This window comes from Rhea americana, unplaced genomic scaffold (genome assembly GCF_003343005.1).
Source record: "Rhea americana isolate MKP2758 unplaced genomic scaffold, rheAme1 scaffold_12, whole genome shotgun sequence".
NCBI classification, from domain to species: Eukaryota; Metazoa; Chordata; class Aves; order Rheiformes; family Rheidae; genus Rhea; species Rhea americana.
Genome location: NW_028185261.1, coordinates 7,114,292 through 7,136,916, shown reverse-complemented (window position 1 = coordinate 7,136,916; position 22,625 = coordinate 7,114,292). Strand labels below are relative to the sequence as shown.

Genomic DNA, 22,625 nt, shown 5'->3' with positions numbered 1-22,625 from the left:
TGSCCATGATGAAGGGCAATTTTGATGCTGTTTTATTAGGTCTTTCTAGGAGCTTCCACTCCCTTCCCCCTTTCATTTCTGAATCAGCAAGTATTTAAAGTGGTCCTAGATAACATCTGTCAGGAAGTGTCTATGTATACTTGATTCTGACACAGAGCAGAGGAAGGGACAAACCCAGTGTTTCCCAACTTGTCATCCTTTGGTACATGTAGTTTTGCTAATGGATTGTGAAAGACAGCTTTGAGGATGTGGTGTATAATGATTTATAAGGTGTACAGATCTAAATATATGAACTTTCCAAAGAGACCTGCACTTATATATGAAAATTATAAAGAGTTCACATTTTTCATGTTCAGTATCCATAGACTAAGTGATCTCATGAGAACCCTTCCAGACCCATGTTTATTGCAAGAAATACTGCTGCGTCCTGTTAACAGCTGTAAGGAGAAAACACAGTAGTATGCCAAAGGCGTGTCTTAGTATCTTTATTTCTGTTTTCCAGTGTGGAAATTTCAGGCTTTTGTTTGCTTTTTGTATTTTTTTTTTTTTTTTAAGAAAGACTTAGAGCACTTCTTTTGGTGCTGACTGGGGAAACTTGGTACAGTTTTTGATTTGTGGCAGTTGTAAAAATGGAGTTGGATGCTCTGACTGCTGTACGTGCTGTATCTCAGTAAGTTGTCGTGGGTAAGACAGGGACTTCTACAACAAATCTGTGAGTGTTTCTGCTTTTGAAGTTACCCTTCTCTTGGGTAATCCCGCTTTGTTCAGGSGATGTTTTTTTGGAGGATGTTATTTTGAAAATGGGTGTTATGTTTTCAGATGTCTTGAAAGTCTCTGTGTTAGGAGATTTTCTTAGCAGATGCATTGGGTATGACTATATGGTAAGTTTCAAATGGAATACGTGTTACAACCAAAATGGCATCAAAAGCACACTGGTATTTAAGTGATACAAGTCTAATGGAAGATGATATAACTGCCAGAATAAATTTATTTTTGGGAAGTAAACACTTTGTTTTCATTTTGTCTGCATTAAAAAGAGACTTCATTCCTCTGTCTTAGTGCTCCTCACTACTGTCTCAAACATAGCCATCCAGACACAGAAACACATTAGTCTGTATTTTGCTACATTTTATTGTGGTCAATTATTTAGTTGTGTACTTGAACATATTTATACCAAGTCTTTCATTGGATGAGTAACAACTCCTAAAGTTGCTTCCTGTAAATAATGAGTATTTGTAATGCAAATTGTGTAGCTTACTGATATTTTTTCTTTTTTAGACCAACTTAATTTGGTCTAAAAATCCTCACTGGTTTGTATATACACTCCTAATTCTTTTAAATCAAGCTGATTTTGGCTTAATTTAGTAGAGGAGTTGACTTTAATGAAGCTGACATGTCAGGGCTCAGCCTGGCCGTTTGTGCCTTCAAAAGTTATTTTGAATCAGTTGAGACATAGTGACTGTCAGTGTTGTCATCTTAGCTTGTAATAAATGCCAAGTAATTTCACAAGCACTAGTGAATATTGCTGTAGTCGTCTTTCATACCCTTTTTTATGAGTTAAGACACCAGATTTTGCACTGAAATTGCAAAGGGTTAAGTGCACATTTCCTTCTGACTGGTGGACAGCTGTGAGCACTAACTTCATAAACAAACTTAATAAACAAGTAAATTAGTAAAGTAAGATGCACCAGATTTTGTCTGTTGTTTCTCTTCACTTCAGTCTTAGCTGTGGCTGACTCATAGTAACTGTGGGCACAAGCGTAGTGTTTTCTGGGTTTTGTTTTTTTTTTTTTTTTTTTTTTTTTTTTTTTTTTCTTTTCAAATATAAATTACCTAACTTTGTCAGAGTGAAGCATAGTTACCCTGTGTGTGCTGCCAGTCAGGAGTGACAGTTACCCATAGCTTGGTTGATGCACAGAGACTTTACTGTGTGTTTGATCACTCATTTAGGAGTACCTCTGTGAGGCTTGGGACCATTTAGACTCAATTATCTTTACATTTGCTTTTTCAGAAGGTGAAATATCTGTAGGCTAACAAGCCTAAACACCGGTTTTCTACAAATTATGCATAAATGTTCTTTAGAAGAGGGAGAAAATCTGTCTACATTTATTACTTGAAAAGTACTTTCTTATTCTTTTGCTACCCAGAGGACCCAACTTAGTTATTAGGATATTTTGTATATATTCTTCCATTTCGTAAATAATTTAATGGTGTTGCATATTGTCTTAAACTTATTCTGTCGTTCTGCTGCAAGGTTTTGGTTGACAGTGGGTTGTTGGAGTTGATGCTTAGCCACAACTTGGAGGGGGGGATGTTGTTGGTTTGTGTGCTTTGCTCTGAATATAAAAAATGATATATTTCTCCTTTTTCTTTTTTGTGTGGATTCAGATATTATTTGTGGTTTGGAGGCAAGGTTGCAATGCTTGTGTCTCCATGCCAAAAACCTTTGACATCAACTTGCAGCGCTTTTGTTTCCCCTCCCACGACATTCACTGACCCTGAGCTTCTGTTTAAGTGATCAACAGCAAAACTGTATTTTTGGGTATTTAAGCTGTCCTCAGGCTTCACTGTAGAAGTCCCGTCAATATGATTGAGATCCTTTTCTCTAAGTGATGTCTTGGGCTCTTTGCAGACTTTGCAACATAACTATAAGATTTGGATTCATAGTTACTTGTTCAAAGAACTGATAAAGAAAGGGTTCAGGAAAGCTTGAAAACACTGTGGTATGAAGGCTTACTTCCCCTTTTTCTGTATTACCCAAGCCATTAGTTTACACTAGGCATCAGTTTACCAGCTTTGGAGAAAAAGCTCAAAACTCAGACGTACAACTCAGTGCCTGTGACTTAACAAGGTACCAGAYGTCATCTACTAACTGTCTGTTCCCAGGGTTTTAGCCTGTAGCCAGTACAACATAGCATCTGTTAGGTTAAAGTTTCATTCACTGCAGTGTAAATGAGTGCAATTCACATTTTGCTTTTGTTAAGAGCTGAGAGCACATAGGCGTGGGCAGGGAGCTGGCTGGGTACCATGCTGCAGGYGGGACGTACTGCAGAGCCCAGCAAGTGATGGTGTCCACCTCGTGTCCTCGCATACTTTGAGGGACAGARATGACAGTCTAAATGCCTATGACTGCACCAAAATCAGTTGCTGTTATGGTCAATGGGAGTTTTAGAATAATTTATACACACTATAGCATGTGGAATGAMAAATTACTGTTTTTGATGATAATAACATTGTTATTCAGGTGCATGGATGCATTGTTTGCATTTAATAGCAGTTGTTTGTTGAAGGCATGTGTGTGACTGTTCAAGCAAAGTTAAGTGCACGTGATGTTGGCTGTGTAGTCTGAGTCTTGGGCCATGCCTCTCTTGGGAGCAGAGGCTGTTTTCTACTCTGTATTCAGAGCCTGGGCACAAGAGGCCACAATCTTTGGTTGAGGTCTACAGAGCTACCTGCCACATACATCACAGCTATGGGATTTTGAATAGCAGTTTTTGTCCTCTTACTAGAGCAGTAAAAACTGCCCTCCTTTTCTTGCTTTTCTTTTGAGTTTTTGCTTGTGAGCAGTACAAAAATCTGGGGCACAAGACTGAAAGCAAAAGTGAAGAGAGAGCATATGCTCCAACCTTGAGAGATGCTCCAAAATCGAATCGTTTTTGATTGTTAGTGGTGTGACTCAACTATGAAGGTTATTTCACCTTTACCTATTGCCACTTTTTAAGGTGTTGATAAAGTTTCCTTTTTAAGAGGTCTATATAAACAGTTACAAAGAAACATTCCGACCTGTTTATGTTAGCTGGAGGCTGCGGTGCAGCCTGGAGAACRACGTCTCAGTTAACTCTTTTACTTGTACTCTGTTTTGTTAATACACTGGGGTGATTAGGCCAACAAAGGCAAATAAGGAGCTACTCTTCTGATCCAGCTGCCTGTAAGCTGCCTTGGTTGTCTTTATTAATAAGCRTATTTCATCCTTAACAGTTAAAGTATTGGGGAGGAATCTGATTTGCGAAAACATGTTCATTCACTAGATGGAGACTGAGTAAATCCTGCTGTATAATTTGCTATTTAAAGGAGCAGCTGCAACTGGGGAGCTGGTGGCATCATCATCAGCACATGTTCTGCACGCGCTGTCTGTGACCGCTGCTGCTGAGCGGTGCCGAGGCACTGGGCAGCCCTGCGGTACGGGAGCGCCCCGTTCAAACCTGGCCCTTGGGTGGCGTTGGAAGGAGAAGATGCCACGGGCCTTCCACTTTCTTYTTCTTCTGTCCTGCCTAGTCAGTTATCTAAAATGAAAAAGGTGCAAATAGTGAGTTCTTTTTCCATAAAGAAAATTCTTTTATATTTTGCTTTTGATTTGGCTCCAAAACTTTAAAAACTTTCAACAACTGAAGATCATTGTGGCCCTGTGTTGCAAGCAAGGGAGAGGAAAAAAAACTTTGTTGTGATATACACCTGAACAAATAGTTGCGTGTTTTGTGTATGAGTTGGTATTAGGTACATGAGCTTCTAGTAGCTGCATCAAAAAGGAGCATGTTTTCTAAAAGCTCTAAAGTTGCTGTGGGAGAAGCAAGGAAGCTATTGGTAGGCACAGGAAGATGACATTACATTGATTCGTATTTTCTTTTTGGAAGGTTTTAAAAAGGAAGCGTACAGATGAGGTGCATATCTGCTTTTAATGAAAGATGAAGTTTTGTACAAATTGTTATCTGGCAGAAACAGAATGTGAGAGACAAGTAGGTTGTTGATCTGGAAATTTGTTAAAACTATCTAGTTGCTGCGCCCGTTAGTGAGTGTTTGTCATTTTTCCAATAGAATATGTTTTCTTCTTCCTTGGAAGAATCACAGAAACAAATAAAATGTAATACTGGCTGCATACAGTTAGAGGAWAATAAAGCATAAGTTATTTGTCTAATCATATAATAACCTTCATTTTAGTAATGTTAGAGGTAATCCTAGCAAAGATAAAAATATTTAGRGCTTATAAATACTGATTCCTGTTTTTTCTCGCAGTAGACTGTCCTTTTTAATCTTCTAAACGAAGGAAGGGGCCCTTTACTGTGATGTGACTTTATTTGCTGAGATGTATGTGTCTGTGTATGCTGAGGTGTTGAGTGTGATGAGGACTTAGCAAAAGTCGGATAAAATTCAGAGCTGTCAAACTGCTCTGTTTTGGATGCTTTCTTGTAAAGACCCTGTTCAAGAGTTTGTGAGGGCCCAAAAGAGAAGTACTGGATCCAGAACTCCACATATTATGCCTATAGACTTTGGACTTCAGCTCTTAGGTTTTGATTTCTCAGTTTTTCACTTATTTGTACCAAAGTCTTTATTGTAAGTTTTCTCTCTAAGCTATTCTAACCTCCACCTTGTGAAGAAGTTGGCTATAAATTGGTTACTGGCACTAAATCCCAGGTTTACTCTATTTCCATTGCAAGCTGCTTCCCTGTTAGTGCTGTAATTCTAGATAGAGTACTGTGATTTTTCACTAAGTGGGAATCAGGCTTAGTCCTGCCAGGGGTAGACAGGCACGCTGTTGTTACTTAATAAATTTGAAATTTGCACTGTGAAACCGCCTGCCTTTTTTATTATTGTGTTCTGTGGTATGCTGTGGAAAGGGAGAGATTCCTCGTTCTTTCCAGGCCATTACTGAGATGAACATTCAGTAATAGCACTAACAGCGTGCTTGGCTCGAGAAATTCTTTCGGAGTAAGTGACACTTGATTCTGTAACAACATTGGCATCAGCTGTTAGCAATAGTTGTGTATTCTTTGCCTTGAAGCTGTGACCTGAGTTCCCTTTTGGGGAGAGAAAAAGCCTGCAGACCCTTTCAAAGACTAGGACAGTTGCTTTGTTGTCTTAAAATCTGCGTCTCTGCCTTTTTGCTTGGTCAGTGTTTAGATCCATAAAAAAAGTAAACATGATGGGGGGGCAGAGATCCTGCAGCTAGAGCTGCTTTATAATTACATATTCRACCACAACAGTACAAAGAAAAATGAGAGTCTCTTTATGTACCATATTTCAGTTTTCCCTTAGGTTTAAATTGGCATTTTGGGCTATGTTCACTGGAGCTGCTGAAGAGCTTATCAGAAAAGGAAGGAAACAGAGGGAGGGAAAGAAAGATAGATTTCCAAATGACAACCTTTTGAATAGTCCAAGTTCAAGCCCTAAAACAAAAAGTGGAATCTTTTTTTTCTAAATAATGTGCTCTACAGTCTCACCTCTCATCTTGAGAAACATAAAAGAGCAAGTAAAAGAGATGACCCAAATCACAGAGTTCCTTTGAAAGAAGAAATTCAGCTGTTTTGAACACTTACAATCAAAGGAAGTGGTTTCCCTAATTACATGAACTATGTGAAAGCTCTCAGAATAGCTCTTCCACCCCAGGATTCCTTGCACTTTAGAAGTTTGCATAAAAGCTCACATGGAGAATSAGATGCAAAGTGTTTGATTCAAATTTTATTAGGCAGAAGTGAGCATACATTCATATCTCTAGGTGACAGCTGGTTGGGTTTGGGCTACAGTTCTGATTTTGATGGGTTTCAGTCCTGTAGTTTAAAATCTTTTACTCTTCAGTTTCTCTGGTGAGAAACCCCTTTCAAGAGAAAAGCGGGAATGGAAAAAAATGGAGAAGGGATAGAAGGATCCCTTTGCGAGCTTTCGGTTGAGGATTCTTACCTTAATTAGACTGCCCATTATTGTGAAAATCCATCCCTGTATACAGCTTTCAAAAGCATGAGGAATGATACTTCATCTCATTTTAGAGAAACTGTGTATCTTAAAATATTTATTTTGAAGAATTAGGATCTGAACTCTACAACTTCAGTGTATAATAAGGTACACTACTGTAAACTGAGCAATGAGTACATACAAAAAGTGCAGGAGGTTTCTAAAGGCTTAAGAGCTCTGTTCCTCAAGAATTCCTATCAAAAAAAAAAGTTTGTTTTTTTTTTTTTTTGATAGCTTGGGAGTAGAGGGAGCAAGCTGTCTCTCTAACTGAGAATTTGACAAAYGTGGGTACCTAAAGTTAGATGCATAACTGACCCAAACAAAAAGCTCAGTTCTAACAAAATTTCAAATTTTGACAAAGTAGAATATAATTTTTTTCTCATTAAAAAAATCTATTTCTCAGTTTTATTAGCTTAGAAAAACAGTTAGATTTTAGTATCCATCACAAAATAGTCTTTACTCTAATTGTTAAAGGTAGGTATCTAATCTTTACCTAGCTAAGCCTAAAAATGATATTTCCTTTCCAAACCATCTCTGAAACTTACAACAAAATACTGTTTCTGAAGACACAGTACAAAACTATTGAGTGAAATATTAATGAATAATATTTGCAATATTTGAATAAATATTGAAATAATATACAAGACCATCACACTTGCTCTGTACAGCGGTAATTTCCAAATGATCTTATATTCTTCACAACCACAGTTATTTTATCCACATTTGATAAAAACACAGATAATTGATAAARTAGACTTTGAAGAGAAATCTCACAGCCTTTTAAATTGCGACAATTCAGAGACAAGAAGGGAAAAGGGCAGAACTTTTATGACTGTCTTTTAGATTTATAGAATTTGCCAAAACCCTCTTTATAGCAACATTGTGTCCTAATAAAAAGATATCACCAGCTATTCATTTGAAGAAAGAAATAAATGTTTATTTGGATGCTTTTTTCCTCTTAATCTTACAATAGTATATCTTTCTTGTAAGAATTAACCTTTCTAAGCTCCATTTTTTCCAAACAGAAAGTAAGTCTTTTTCTGAATTCAAGGAATTGCATCCTAGAAGGGAAGACCATTAGCAGACTGATGCTGTTGTAAGTAAAGTGCACTGCACAGTAACAGTGTGCCTCAAAAGGGAGGATAAATGTCATATAGCCATACAGCACTCTGGCAGGGTATCAGCTTGGTGGAAAAGCGTGAGTTCTGGCTGTGCCTTCTAGGGAGAGACATTTCTGGCAGTGAAGCTTTGTGATCAGCACTGCTGGAGCATGGTTCTGCTTGGATGAAAGAGAGCCTTTAAGACTGGGCATGCCGTGCTTGACTTGAAGGTGGCATAGAAAATTTGATTTGCTCACATCTGATCGTTGACAGGAGTTGATTTCTCTCCATATGTAACTTAGAACAGTCCTCAGAAGAGTTTTTGCAGAGCTCTGGTATCAGAGAATGGGAAACTGTGATATTCTGTTACTCTTTAACACCAAAGAAGATGTTCAGGGTTTGCATATGCTTTATGCCACTGAAATAGCACAGAGATCCTGGACCAGGATCCAGTTTCTGAGTTCAGTTCATTGTCAAATCAGGTATCCTTCATCACTGTAATCAGTGTTGTATCCTTGTGTAATTAGTGTTGTATCTAAGTTTTTCCCTAACATCTCTTCAGTCTCTAGAGATGTAATCTCAGATTAGAGATCCATAGAGCTCCGTCAGGAAACTGGAAGAGATGCTCACCAAGCAAAAGAAGGTAAAACTGTGAGATAGCAGTTATCCTTCTCCTTAGTACATTCTCCTGTCGTTTACATTCTGATTAAAGCTCTTTTCCTCATGACACAGTTGGAGGAAATGCCTCACAGTGTGAACTAACTGGTTGAATCAGAGGAGAGACAACTAATTAACTATACGGAGTTGCAAATTCTTTTTGCTATACTCACATCCAGACTGGAATTTTCGTCAGCTATAGCATCTTGCATTCTCTCCGGCTTTTCAGGTAGAGCCTGTGGGAGAGAGATTACATGGATACACACTGTGCAGTGGGACCCAGGTCCTGAAGTTTCTTTGGCCTCGTATAGTAATACAGTGTTCCAGCTTCCTCTTCTGCTGTTTCATTTATTACAGGTTCTCTGAAAGCACAGTGYGAAGGGATAGAGGAAGTAGTGCAAGTGAATTATTTTGTAATCACATAACAGAATCTCAATCTTCTAACAGACCTTTTAAACACTTAATTTCTCAGAAGGTATGTTTGTGTATATAAGTTAGAGAAGTTCTCAGAAATGTTTTGTACATCCCTAGTATTGGAGAGTGGGAATTAATAGCATATGTGATGCTGTGATCCTTTTGTGCAACTCTCTTAAGAGAAAGTGCTCTAGGTTTGTTTGTGCTTGGTTCTACCAAAACATCACAAACAAGTTAGAACAAGTCTCAGGCTTCACATTAAGAGTTTGGTTCATCGGTCACTTTTATTCTTTTAGATGGGTTCTAACCACAGAGATCAAAGTTGCAGCACAGACATGGATAGAGATTGGGGTGAAGCTGGTTGTGTTGTAACTTTGGGAAGGGAACTGGCCTGAGACATTAGTGTTTGCAGAAGAGCACTGAGAAAGACAGGCTTTTGGCTGCGTTTGGAATCCTGTGGTGGTACAAAAGTTGCAGAGGTCCACTTATAGGTCTGCTGCTCACAAAGATCAAAGTCACTGCTTTCACAGGATATAGGATCACTCTATAATTAGTAACTATCACTCTTCAAGATAGGTTCTTTAAGATTTCCAGTTTCTGCAGAGTTGAGGGATACCAACAGTCTGGTTACCGGCTTTTTTAACAATTTATTTGACTTGTATTCTTTTATAATTTCAAAAAAAAAGAAAAAAAAAGATTTCTGAAAACAGATCTTGTATAACAAGAATTGGAAACAAATAGTTTTACTGACATGTCTATGTGAGCAGATGGCTAGAAAGAGGTCTAAATAAACTGAGGAGTTCTGTATAGTGAATTTGTCAGAGAATTAAGGGGAGAGCTGAACCTATATGGTACGGTGTAGAACCTGTATAGTACAGAAGAACTAATGTTTTTTTTAACATTAAAATCATTTTAAAATATTGTTAGTTTTCCACTGAAGTTTTTTTCTTAGGAATTTATAAGACAGATCATTGTTTTATTTGAAATTTTTAGTCTTCATAGAAAAAGTTTTGAGTTCCCATGAAGGCAGCCTGAAAAAACTCAAGAATAATAAAGAAATCAATCTATTTTGCCTAAAGGTAAAAGCTTGAAATTTTTGGAGTTTTGCCTAGTTTCATTTTTGACCATCTCTACTCAGTAGGGGTAGCATTTGAGCCAAGTTTTTAGAAAAAAAATATAGTTTTCAGTCTTAGACAAAGAAGAGTAAACTTTGAGAAGCAGATAAGGAATTTATGTCCTGAAACCTTGACACTGTTGTATTTTGGAGGTGGGATCTCTAATCACAGAGGTCTAGACTGTAGTCTAGGCRTAGCTAGGGAGTCACAATAAAGTCACTGCCGTTCTAGTTATTGCTTGGCTGGGATGTTACTGGCCAAAGGGCAGTGGTACTTGACGGCAGAATGCACAACTCGGATTTCGATGTAGTTTAGGATCCTGTGRTCCAGGAGGCTGTTCTTGCTTATGTTTTTGCTAATCTAAGGAAAGTGAATAGGAGATCTGCCTGTAAGTTGAAGAAGAATCCTTACTGTTTAAGCCRTGACAGAGAGCAAGAAGACTTGGTAAGGCATGGAGACAGCTTGTTCCTCTGGGTTCAAGGAGAAAGGTGATTTATTCTGACTGAAGGAGAGGGAAAAGGGTGAATCTGTGTTTGTCCCTGGTACATGGTAAAACTAAAACTGGAAACAGACAGTTGCTAATATTCAAAGAAAACTAATGCATAGCAGTCAGAGATTGAAGTTATGATACCGACTGATTTTCTTAAACTCTGGATTTTGTAAACTTGTGCCRTGACATAAGTAAGTATGGCATGAAAAAGACTTCTTGTCAGTGGAGGAGTCTCACATGCTGACTGGGCTTAAGCAGAAGAATGTCAGCAGTTGTCACCTGTTTTCTCGTTTTATTTTGTGTATTGACTGCTCACAGCCTTAATTTCAGTGCTGAAAGTTTTGAGTTTCTTTGAAGTAACTGTTCTTTGGGAAGGGTGTTATTCTCTGTTTTCCTGTAGTCCACAGGGACAGATAATTTATGAATGAGTGTCTGARTCAGATGGCTGATCTGGGAATCAAAAACCTGCATGGTTCTTCAGTAGTTACAATTAAAATGTAACAGGGAAATAATGCATCTTGTGATGTGCTATTTTAGTGACAGTGGACTCAGCCTATCCCATTGAGGAAAATTTTCTGGAATTATAAGAACCTTTGGGATCCAAATAGTGGATTCCACATCAAGTGCTATCCGTATCATTAGTTGCAATATGTTGGGTTTATAATGCTTAAGATGGGCTTAAAGTGAGTACTCATCAAGAGCTTGTTAAACTTTTTCTGTGRTCAAATGACAATTTTCATGATCAAGTTTGAGAAAATACTTAAGTGGAAAGGTGACTGCTTTACAATGGGGCAGAATCCATGATTATAGCTGCTGCTCTTGCTGTTGAAAGTCTCAGTGTTCGTTGTTAGCAAAAGGTACTGTATAATGTGATCAGACTGGTTCTTCTAAGTTATCCAGATCCCTCAGTGTAATATCTAGCGGGCCTCAGGCTAAAAATCACGGTTTTGGTTGCCTGAGTATGGGCATGACCTTTCTAGAGCTACCACTTTGACATTATTTTATCTTCTGTTGCTTTTAAGCACTGGGAAGTCTGAAGAGACCCATTAAGGGGGTATTGGTTTTGCCCATCACTGTCATACCAACATGTCTTTCCAACAAGGCTTACGTGAGATTATAGTGACTTCGATCTCAGAAATAATTTCCCTAGATATTTTTCCATTTGTGGTGTCTGGAAAGAATCAGTTATTGAATATTAGCCATGACATATGTGATTCTGTTTGTTTGTTTGTTTTTTGGCTGGGGAATGGGAGTAGATAGAGTGAACAGGGAATCAAAAAGCTTAATATTTCATTATTCCCTAGTTTTTCAGAGATGTTGTAGTTTTTTGTTGTTGTTTTCTGTCTTCAAAGTGGGTTTGTTTTCTGAATGCTTGAGAGTAAATCGGAAAATTTCCCTACACTGAGGAAAAGTAATGATGATTACTGAAAATAAACTGCTCTGTGGGAGTTCAGGTATTTGAAACCTGATGTTTAGTCTACTAATCTACTGTTCCTATTCAATTACTCATATTGCTTTGCAGCTGAGACAGCTTTTTACTGTAAATCTGCCTGAATGAARTATTTGTTCATTGGACATTGCTCATTTCTAAACTCTTACACTTTTTTTAAAAAAGTGTAAATAATCCAAATTACTCTTCTCATTCTTGGCAGATCTTGCTTTATCAGGTAGCTTAATATTAAATGTTGATACAACTTCAAGCTGTATGCTGCAAARCGCAATGCTCCTGTGGGATATGTTTGGACATCATAGATTTCTAGTTGAAATCTGTGTGAAAATCAGTTATTTGTCTACCTTCTCTGTGCCCTGTTTTAGCAAATGGCAATGTATTCGTAGCTCAAAACATAGTTTGCAAACTTTTAAAACCTTTTGTAATGCAGAAAGTAACCTTGCATAGTTTTATCATAAATGTTGCAGCTTCTGTTAACAGCTGCTTCCCGCATTGCTGGGAAGTTTCCCACCCTGCTAAGAGGAAGGCCGGGGCCGTGATCCTGCAGTGGTTGCAGGTGGTTCCTTGGTTTTCCCGAGCGAGCCCCGAGCCATTGCTGTACTTGGCTAAMTGTGTCAGTCCCCAGATCGTTCCAGTTAGCTCTCAGCTCCCTCTTTCTGGGTGAGGCAGAGGCTCTGCTGCCCCATCACAAGGCAAAGTCTCCCTGTGATTTTTTGAGAGACCAGCCTGCTTTCTGTGAATTGAGCAAGCCTTTCCATCACAGTATTTTGACAGGGATGTTCAGAATTCAGTAGACACTACTTCTAAATCAATAGCCTTCAAATTATCCTTAGAACTGCAAAAGTTATACACAAAGGTTGACATAAAAATAGGACATTTATAGGAGCTTATAAAACTTGTTTTTCTTTCTAACTGGTCAATATCCAGTATATTTTACTACTAACATGTCCTACTGTGTACCTTGCCTCCAAAAAATGCTTATATACTTTTGCTGCTGCATGGTACAAAGGAAATATTATTTTAAAGTAAGTTATATAAAATTGCATGAACCTTTAACAGCACATAAATTTATGTCCTTATTGCTCCGGCACAGTACACTGTGCCAGTTTAAGAGTATTGAGATATCTTGGTAATGTGCTCCCCCGCCTCCCAGTGTTACAACTGAAAAATTAAGGCGTTTTAAATTAAGCACGTATTTCTAACACTGTATTTCCAAAAAGGAGAATAAAAATTGTGTGGTGATATAAAATAGTGCATTTAAAATGACTGTTGGATGATTATACAGCAGTGGGAATTTATTAGATTCCTTTATATTTACACTTTAAATCTCTGGGACTTGTAACAGTGTAGGACATAATTTTGGATGCAAATTTGATGCTTTGAAACACTTGCTCAATCAAAATGCTTTTAAATATGTGTTTTGTGTGTCACTGTAGATGTACTTATGAAAATTTAATTCCATTTTTTTTACAAAAGTCCTGGTGGTATCAATTGAGAATGTAATTTAACTCATTTTCTGCGTGGTTTACGAAACAGTATCCTGATAACACTAAATGTATGACTGTCTTTTAAGACAGAAAATGCTGACATGGTTTTAACTTCTTAATGGACTATAGAAAATAGCCTTTAATTGGGACAAGTGATCCTTTAGATGAATGTTAAAGAATCCTGAATTCACACAACTTTAGGTAATATGTAACCATAATTTTAAGAAACAAGATTCCCTTTTGAAATAGATCGTAATACATTTGTGCTGGGCGAGTGCCCACAGCACTCATCAAAGCACCTAATAACACTGCTTATTTGCAGTTGAAAGATCTCACTGAGGATTCTTAGAGCTGCAAAATCGTTTGACTTTGCTATACTTATGTGGTTTTCCTCTTGCTTTGTTAATAGCAAAGAAAATCTAGTAAGTTTAACAAACATGCCCTTAACTGGATGATCAGTGTATTTTGCTTATTAATAACCTGCTTTCTGGGAACCTCAAAGCACAAAACCTCTTGATTTTTACACAYGAAGCTTTATGTGAGAACAGGCAAAACTGTAAGCAAGTTACAAAATAAAAAAATTAGGATCTACTTGATTTTCTTTTTAATGTGCAAAACTATAGAGATTGCATAACATTCCCACTGTGTAATTCTTTTTAGGAGTTTTATATTAAATTTTTTTTTAAATCCCTCTATTTATGGCATATTGAGAGGAATATTTGTTACCAGTAATAAAATGTCTGTTGTCTAAGATTATGACATGATGATAATCCAAAAAGAACTAAATTAGGTTTTAGAGTAAACTGTTTTTATATCCTGCTCATTAAGAATTGTATTCAGTTTAGCTTTTGAAAGAACAGGAACAACAAAGTAGTAAAAATAATTATCTACTGTGGGTAAATTCTGTCTTTTCTCAAAACCTTAACATGATGTAAAAAGAGTCACCATGGAATTATGTAATATTTATGTTAAAGCATGTAAAACATATGTAAATATTTTGTGGAAAAGTAAATATTCTTCTTGACTTAATGATTTGTCAAAGTGTTACATTAAAGAAGTGATAACCCTGTAAGATGCATGTTTTCTCAGTGTTTTTATAGCTGATTTATAGCTTTAGATAGTGTTTGTCTCAAGACTATATCTGCAAAAATAATGTTTTTGGTTAATTTACATAGAGGAAACCAGTCTTATATAGTCATTCTGTGTCTTCTCATTCCAGTAACTTTTGGGYGTATTTGATCTGTTGATATTGGCTGTGTTTGGCAAAGGACTTGAACAATACTAAATTCTCACCTTGTTCTTAAAAGTAAGAGCCTTCACAGGGGAGAGGTATCCTCACAAGAGGCAAACTATGTTAGTAGATCACTCCTTAGACCTCGGTTAATTCATGGAAAAACATTGCTGAGACTGGAAAAATCGTTGGAAAGTTGTAATTCTAATGGACACAGAATGACTTGTATTTTTGAGGAGCACTCTGTAAATAAAGGTTCAGGATTAACATGTGTTAGCATTGTATTATTTTTTTTATATATATGTGGCTGTCAGTAGAGTGATTTTAATAAAACATCAGCAGGTGTCTTCCAGCTACTGTTTATTAGACTATAAARCCCCATAAAGTAGCTTAGTCGCAACACTTCCAAGATCATGACAATGATCAAAGTCTTAAAAATGCTACAAGACTTAAGAAAAAATACCTTTTCAAAGCTGTGTGAAGTGCATCTAAGTTATTTTGAAGATCTTTTTAATAAGCAGGCAAACATTTCTTTGGAAAAGTAAATAACCAAACCCTATTGCACAATGTTTAATAAATATTAGAGGGYACTTAGGGATATTCTATTAATTAGATTTCTTGAGTAGTTAAACATTTCTAACACTGTAATTTTGCAGAGAGCAAAGGTGCCTCTTGCTGTGCAATTAACTGATTTATTAACAGTAGAGTTGGTTGGCTGCTGGCTGACCTGATGGTCTCACAAAGGATTGCATTTATTTCCTATGTTAATGTTCAGATAGCATGTTCAAACCAAGGTGAAAGGAAGGTATTTTATGTGTTCTCCAGCCAGCCACTCCAAAGCTACTTAGAGGAACCAGTGATTAAGTTACTCTGGACCCAGTTTGTCTAGGCCCAAGTGAAAAAGCTTTTTTGAGATTGAGAAACTTGTGAGAGATGTTTTTTCATATCCAGCTGTGCTGGTGAAATAGGTTGAAAGCCCAAACTCTTGATCACTTCTCATGATTAGAAGAGTGTGTAAGAACTTTATAACCTATTTTTGGTCAAAGAGAACCAGAGTAACTCAAATAGACTGAATAGTTTGGTCTTTGCTAACTTTAGCTGAATTGGAGTAGGGAGCTCTAAGAAGAGCAGCTGCAGCTGGTATGAGGAGCCGGCAACAACACAGCTGTRTGCAAAGTGCCTCTGACCATGTCCTTACAGCATTTGTGGCTGCAATTAAAGATCTGACAATCAGGCCTTTCCCGCATTCCTGAGTAACGCCACGTCAGCATCAGATGGCCATTGCCTACATCTGCAGCCAGCACTGACCTTGAAGATTTTGTCAGAGCTGGACTGTTTGCTGCTCTTGCTGTACCAGCACTTGTGTCAGCAGAACAACCAGGTATGGATGCTGTGTGTATTGGTGGGAATTTTGTGTGTTGACGYTGGTACAACATCTCCCTGCACAGGAGGCTACCCAGGGTGAGCTGCTTTCTGTTGGCAAGGTTGTGTCCATTGCCCGTGTTCTGCTGGCAGGGCAGYTCTTTCGCATCTAGAGGCAACGTAGCTGAATTGGTGGATCCATAGTGCAGACTAGGCCTACACAGAATAAAAGCAAGCTTCATTTGTATCATTTGAGTGAAGTGAAGTTTGTGCTCCATGTAACTGGAATGCCGTCTGGATAGTTCACTTTGTCCCCTAATTTGCTGCTGGCCACATTCAAAATCCACGTTCATTGTTTCTGGCCAGCAATTACTGAATACAGACAGGGCCTGGAGGAGYATCCTAATTCTAGCAGATACCTTGTGAAAGATCTAGAGGAAGCTGTAGTGTAGTGTCAGTCAGAAGTGATGCTTATTGACATTTTCACRTATGTCAATAAGCAGAGATTAAGCAGGCATAAAAAGTAAATTATCCGTTTAGTGGTTAGACCATTGTTCCTAGGGCACAATAACAGTGTATACTGAGGGATCACCTGAGTTCCTACTTCTTATGCTGCAGTTGTCTAATGAATAACTAGGAGTGCCTGATTTGCAGTATTGCCACAAGAGCCAGTAAGTGGGAATTTAATTAAAACATGTTTTAATGTACTTGCTCTGACCTCTAGTTTCTTGATAGTGGTTGAATTTTATGAACAATGAACTAGTTTTGTTTAGTCTTYTGAATCCTTTTGTGTTCAAGAAGTGGCATCTAGTCTGTAATTCCTTTTGGTAGCACACAAGAGAAGGACACAATTTCACCTGCGCTTGTGTAAATTCAAARGTGAATGATTTTAGCATGTTTTGATGATCAGTACCACGCTGTGACTAAGCTTATTAGGGGACTGAGCACAATATTAAACTCCATTGTAGTCAGCTTGTGCGTCTCCCTGTGTCTCTGTTGCATCTAAGATATTTGTATTTACATTCTTGGGCTGTGCCTCTTCAGTTGAGATGCTTCCAGTTCCATTTTTATCCAACATAGAAAAAAAAAACAGCCTTTCACACAAAGTAAGTAATATAGTGAAGATATGGAAGATTTGTTGCTTGCCATCATCACGGCTTTGGGAAGGAAATCAATGCTCAGTTAAGCTTTACCTGAGGAAGTGAATGTGTTATTCCTAAGCCACTCAGTCCTAGGTCTTTAATAGCCTGCAGGCAGATGCATGGCAGGGTTTTCTTCCAAGCGTTCAGGCATCTGGGATTTAGGTATGAGTTTGAGGCTTACAGGTGATTCTAAATATCCTTGTCTAGGATACACAAAAAATACAGGCAAAAGTTAATGCTGTTTTCTGTGTCTAGGAAACATTTGATATTCTGGTCTTTACTCACCACTTTGTAACTTGCTATCCAAAAGTTAGTCTTTCACTGAAATAGGGCACCTTCTTGTTTAAAACATACAAAAATTAGAAAGGTGCAGAGTAACTGGCATCTGGTTCTCACTGGAAGAAATGAGTGTCTTTAAATTGCCGAATACAGTTCACAGCTGGTCTACAGCAACTGAAAAGTGCAAAGCGTGAAAGAAAGTCTAGAGTCGCTGGTTTGGAAAACAGCAGAGTGATTAAAGCGGTTTAGAAAGGATATCTTTTAGAAGGAATGGTCCTTAAAATTTCCCTTTCAGTTTTAATTTGAGCAATTTGTAGGTGCCTTTCCTGTTTTTAGACGAAAGCTTGCTTTGGCATCTGTTAAATATCAGGTTAGAATATGAACATCAATATTTAGAAGGAAACATTAGCTGCAGTCAACATCTCTTCAGACTCCTGGAATGTGATCTTAGTGTGTCATATACTGTGAATAATATTAGAAAATAATTATTTTTGGTTCCCCAGATAATAAAAGCACTGTGTGGCAGGATGCCTGCTGCAGCATATGACTTGTCATGTTGGCCTGATGGTCTTGTTTTGCTTGTCCATTTCCTGGTGGTATTGGATGGATCGTCAGGCCTCAGTTTTGCAGCTGGTGTTGCAGCTGCACAGCCACYGCTGTCATACGGCCACTCCAGTGGGGCTCTCCGTGGACCCAGTGGCCATCCCGTGTGACGCTAAATGCAGTCTGAGCATTTCTGCGGTGAAACAGAGTTGTGTTCACGTGACAGTTTTAATCATTCTGTAAACGGATGCATTTAACTCCTGACTTGTGTAGCCAGGAGCTACATACATAGTGCCGCAGGAGAGTTAAATGTGAGACCAGTCAATTTAATTCTAATGACTAGTTTAGGTAAATACACTGCCAACACCAGCAGGTAGAGTGCCTTGTGTTTGGAAGACATGGATTTTTAAGTACTATACAAGAAGATAGTTTATTCTGTTCATCTTGACTAGAGTGTAGAACAAAATTAAACCGTTTAGGTAGTGTTTGTCCACTAATGGTTGTGGCCCAGTATTCCTGTCTCATTTCTAGACAGCCAGGGAGTATTAAGTCTCCTGGTTATCAAGGAGTAATACTGGTAGTAATTAGAGGACATTCCCCTATTTAGTATTCCCTAGAGAGAATAAAAAAATATTACAAAAAATTTTGAACCATAGAGGTTTTGGGTTTGTTAGCTCATGGAGGTGGCACATGTGTAATGGTACCAACTTTAAAATACAGGCAAAAGTTAATGCTGTTTTCTGTGGCTGTGCTTTTATTACAGTAGCATTAGCTGATATAACATGGTTTACTGCATCAAAGCTGTTACGGTCTTCCCGTATACTTTTGATAAGCTCAGAGAAATTAATAGTGATTTTGCACCTGTTAGATGCTCATGACTGGTGTAGAGTTAACATAATCTTATATTAAGCCTTAGTCTTCAGGTAACAGGTTGCCATAAAGAAAAATATATAATGGTATATATTTGTATTTGCATAATATGAACATATGTTTTTCGTCCTTATTTCTGTAAGACATGTTTCAGAAATCTCTTGATTATTTATCTTAATATACTATACGGGGGTGAAACTATTCAGAGACTTCAAAAGAATATCTATCCTTTTTTTTTTCCCCCTCAAAAAACCAGGATGACTGTATATCTGAATTTCTGTGGCTACATTCTTTTCCTCTCTCAATCTTTCTCTCTCGCTCTCAAGGCTAGAACCGTTGTCCAAGTGGAATCTGAAGGTTTTATATGTTTGTCCAGAGTTTCTGAGCATCTGCAGCCTGCTCTGAGAAGCAGTTTCAACTGCACTGCTGGCTATTTGGCAATCTCAAGCATGCTTGCTGTGCATATTCAGTTAGACTCTACAGTGTGTGCCTAGAAAACTCCCCACTTCCAGTAAACAACAAATCCTCTGCATGTGTGCAGTACAGTTGAGCTGTGTGTGCACAGTATGCTCTAGCAGCCTGAAGCACTGGACTCTCTGAACCCATAATACTCTGCACAAACACATACTCTTCTCTGGGAAATTCTCGAGAGAACTACAGCAACTCTGCCAAAAATCCCAGGTCTTTTTTTGAACAAAATTTTCCAAGGCCTTTAGTTTTTTCAAAGACATAAGCTCACATATCTATGCCTTGGTCATGAAAGAATAGTTTTATTTCTTTTTTCAAACATGCTAAGTATTCATCATCTGCAAAACTCTCTCATGAGACTTCCAAATGCCAAGCATCTGTGTGCTTGCTTTTCTAGATGTATATGTACATATACACACATACATATGTCTGCTTGGGTCTAAACTACACTGTTATAGTAAGTGTTCCATTCTTTACTGACTTTTTTTTTTAATTTGTTTTTGAACAGGCAGAAATACTCAGTGTGCTCAGTCACAAAAACATCATTCAGTTCTATGGAGCTGTCATTGAACCTCCAAATTATGGCATTGTTACAGGTAAGGATTCTTATCTGACCCTCCTTTTGATTCTGTAAAAACTCTGATGCTATGAGGTATTGGCTTCACCCARTTTCAGTGTTTTACTAATTGCTGTGGTTGCTTTTGAATGTTATAGTCCTCAGCACCACGTACCTCAATGTGAATGGGAATGTTGGAAGTGGGGTTCATACTGGTAACATAGTTTGTGTCTATACAGAGGCAACTGCAGCCTGTGGCATTCCTAAAGCACAAATTCAGCATTCCTTTAAATAGAATCCTTCGCTTAAGATGTTTTGTAAATTGTTTTATTGTTTTTCTATTTTAATTGATATATGACAGAGAAGTCAAGATTTTCAAGATACGAAGTTCTGCCAAGTTTTATGAAAATAAAAGGTTGAGGGTTTGCTTGAAGCAAAGTTACCCCATGAGTTCTGCATGTCTTGGAAATCTGAGAATCCACATTATGAACTTCCCAACTGTAGGAAGCATTGCTGCACTGGCCAGACTTCTGTATTAGTATCATCCSTATCAGCATACAGTGTCTCCAGGAGCTTCTGCTGAAGGGGAACCCTCCTGGATCATGTGCTGGAAAAAGCACAGCTTCTGATCAGCTATGGAAATCCCTCAGACAGTGGACAGAACCTGTGGAAAATTCAATTATTTCTTCCTGTCTTCTAGACCTCAGATAATCAAAGTAGATGGCAGTGTAGAGGGGCATGAGCACATCTGAGGTACTGATCTGTCCAGAGCAACTGGAGCTCGATTTACAGGAATGAGAATATCAGCATAACAGTGGTCATAGTGTTGAAGCCACTTCATAGATTCCGGAGGTGCATGAAGGATGACCTCAGTCTAGACACTAGGAGGCTACACTGGTGGTAGCATGCCAGACAGGAACTTGAATATCTTCTTGAGGCAATGAAAATAATAGAAAATTAATAGATCAAGTGATATAATTATATTCTAATAAATTGAAACGTAAGGGTAATAAATGTAAACCAGAAACCAGATTAACAAAGCAAATGTGTAATCAACAGCTGAGAATGATGTCTGGATCARAAAGTCCTTGGTTTGAGCTCACAGAAGGTATATTCGGAGATCATTTGACCTATTTGCCAGTCACAGGACAGAAAGGAGCCAAAGTAGTTCATTATGTCATTGGGAACAGGGACGTCTTTAGCCATTTGTGGGAATAGTCTCTTCTATGTAGTCCAACCATTTAGTTACTTAGGGAACTCTAACTCCATCCTACTCAAAGAAAAAATTTTTAAACTCGCATTGGATTTTCCTGTATTTTCCAGGGAGATGGAAGGCTCTTGGATTGGAATGGTACTAGGGCTGTATTTCCACAGACCGTTTTCAAATGCAAGAAGTGTTAATTACACTTGAAATATTTCAAGGGAGATTTTCAGTCCATTTTCATCTGGATAGTCTTTGGTGCTGCAAACTTAATTTAATCATAAATCCATTTCTTGTGAGGGAAAGGCCAAAACAAGAAGAAATCCTGAGAACCTAATGATCTCTTCAGAATGAGGATAAGAGCATTCAGTCAAGCATTGGGACATACCAAATATTGGCTGTACATAATATCTTATTTATAGGCTTCTCAGAGAATTCTCTGAGAGGGTCCTATAGGAATTAGCAAAGCTGCATCTGCAGTCAGAACATGGTTTTCTTACTGGGGTATATATTAGTGCGGAACTGCTCAGCCATCCCTTGAACTACTAACATGAATCATGTCATTCTGGATGTCACTGACAGTCTCTGTCAACAACAGTGTTGATGTCTAGCTTTTGAATCTGCTTTTTGATCACAACTGCCTCCTCTCAAAAGAGTCTTGGAGCTTGTGTGTYCCATCTGCACAGAAGCAATGGGGTATATTCCACGGTTATAGGCTGAGTCCAAGAGTTCACAACTTTTATTTTAGTGTGAATTGCTCTTTCCWTTTGTGACAGAAAATTACTATCCTTTTATGATTTCCAAGTCCATAACTTCCTAGTAAAAACCTAGCACAATAGATTTATAGGAAAAATAGTAGAGGCTTGAGCTTTGTTGGTTGGGGTTTGTTTGCCTCCATTCACTCAGGGTGGAGAAAGGGTCAGGGACCTGAGTTATCACTGACTCTGGTGGATCAAATTATGCATTGTAAAAGCATGTGAAATGTGCAGCCAACCTATTCCTGAGGAATCCATTTATAAGATGCATAATGACATCATGGGTAAAAAAAGGCTTATGTTTTAATTAAGGAAGCGTGCAGGTCAGCAGCTCAGTCCTCTTTCCATGATATTAGAAACTACATTTTGGTCTTCTACAGAGGCCCCTTTCAGCAAGAGGATCTCATGATAATGATCCAAAACTTCTAGGCTCTAGGCTGCAGAGTCAATCTTGTACCACAGTTTCCTTCCCCACGCAGTAATCTCCTAAAGGCTTGTTGACAAAGAACAATATTTACTTTTTATGCATCTACTGCTTACTGGTCATTTAGACTATGATGTATGATCCCTTGATTATTTTTGTTATTAACAATAATATATATGCTTAATATAGTTACTGCATTGCCTGAGCTTACTTTATGCCAGCTCTTTATGCTATCTTGTAAATTTGAAGTCTGTTGTTGTATATGATTTTATTTAATTCTTTCCTTAATGATAGATTATGTCTGTGTTGGGACAATCAGAACAAACTACTAATACTAATACAGTATTCGTTACTGAAC

At 37.9% G+C, this 22,625-nt stretch overlaps 1 protein-coding gene across 5 annotated transcripts in view; it reads left to right on the top strand.

Moving 5' to 3' along the window:
• The window catches only part of MAP3K20 (mitogen-activated protein kinase kinase kinase 20), a 92,608-nt gene that overhangs the window by 11,844 nt on the left and 58,139 nt on the right, over window positions 1–22,625 (top strand). For all 5 annotated transcript variants that reach the window (XM_085322851.1, XM_085322860.1, XM_085322870.1 and 2 more), the window contains exon 3: window positions 19,840–19,927. In XM_085322851.1, the coding sequence (XP_085178977.1) occupies window positions 19,840–19,927 (88 nt within the window). The remainder of the gene's footprint in view (window positions 1–19,839; window positions 19,928–22,625) is intronic.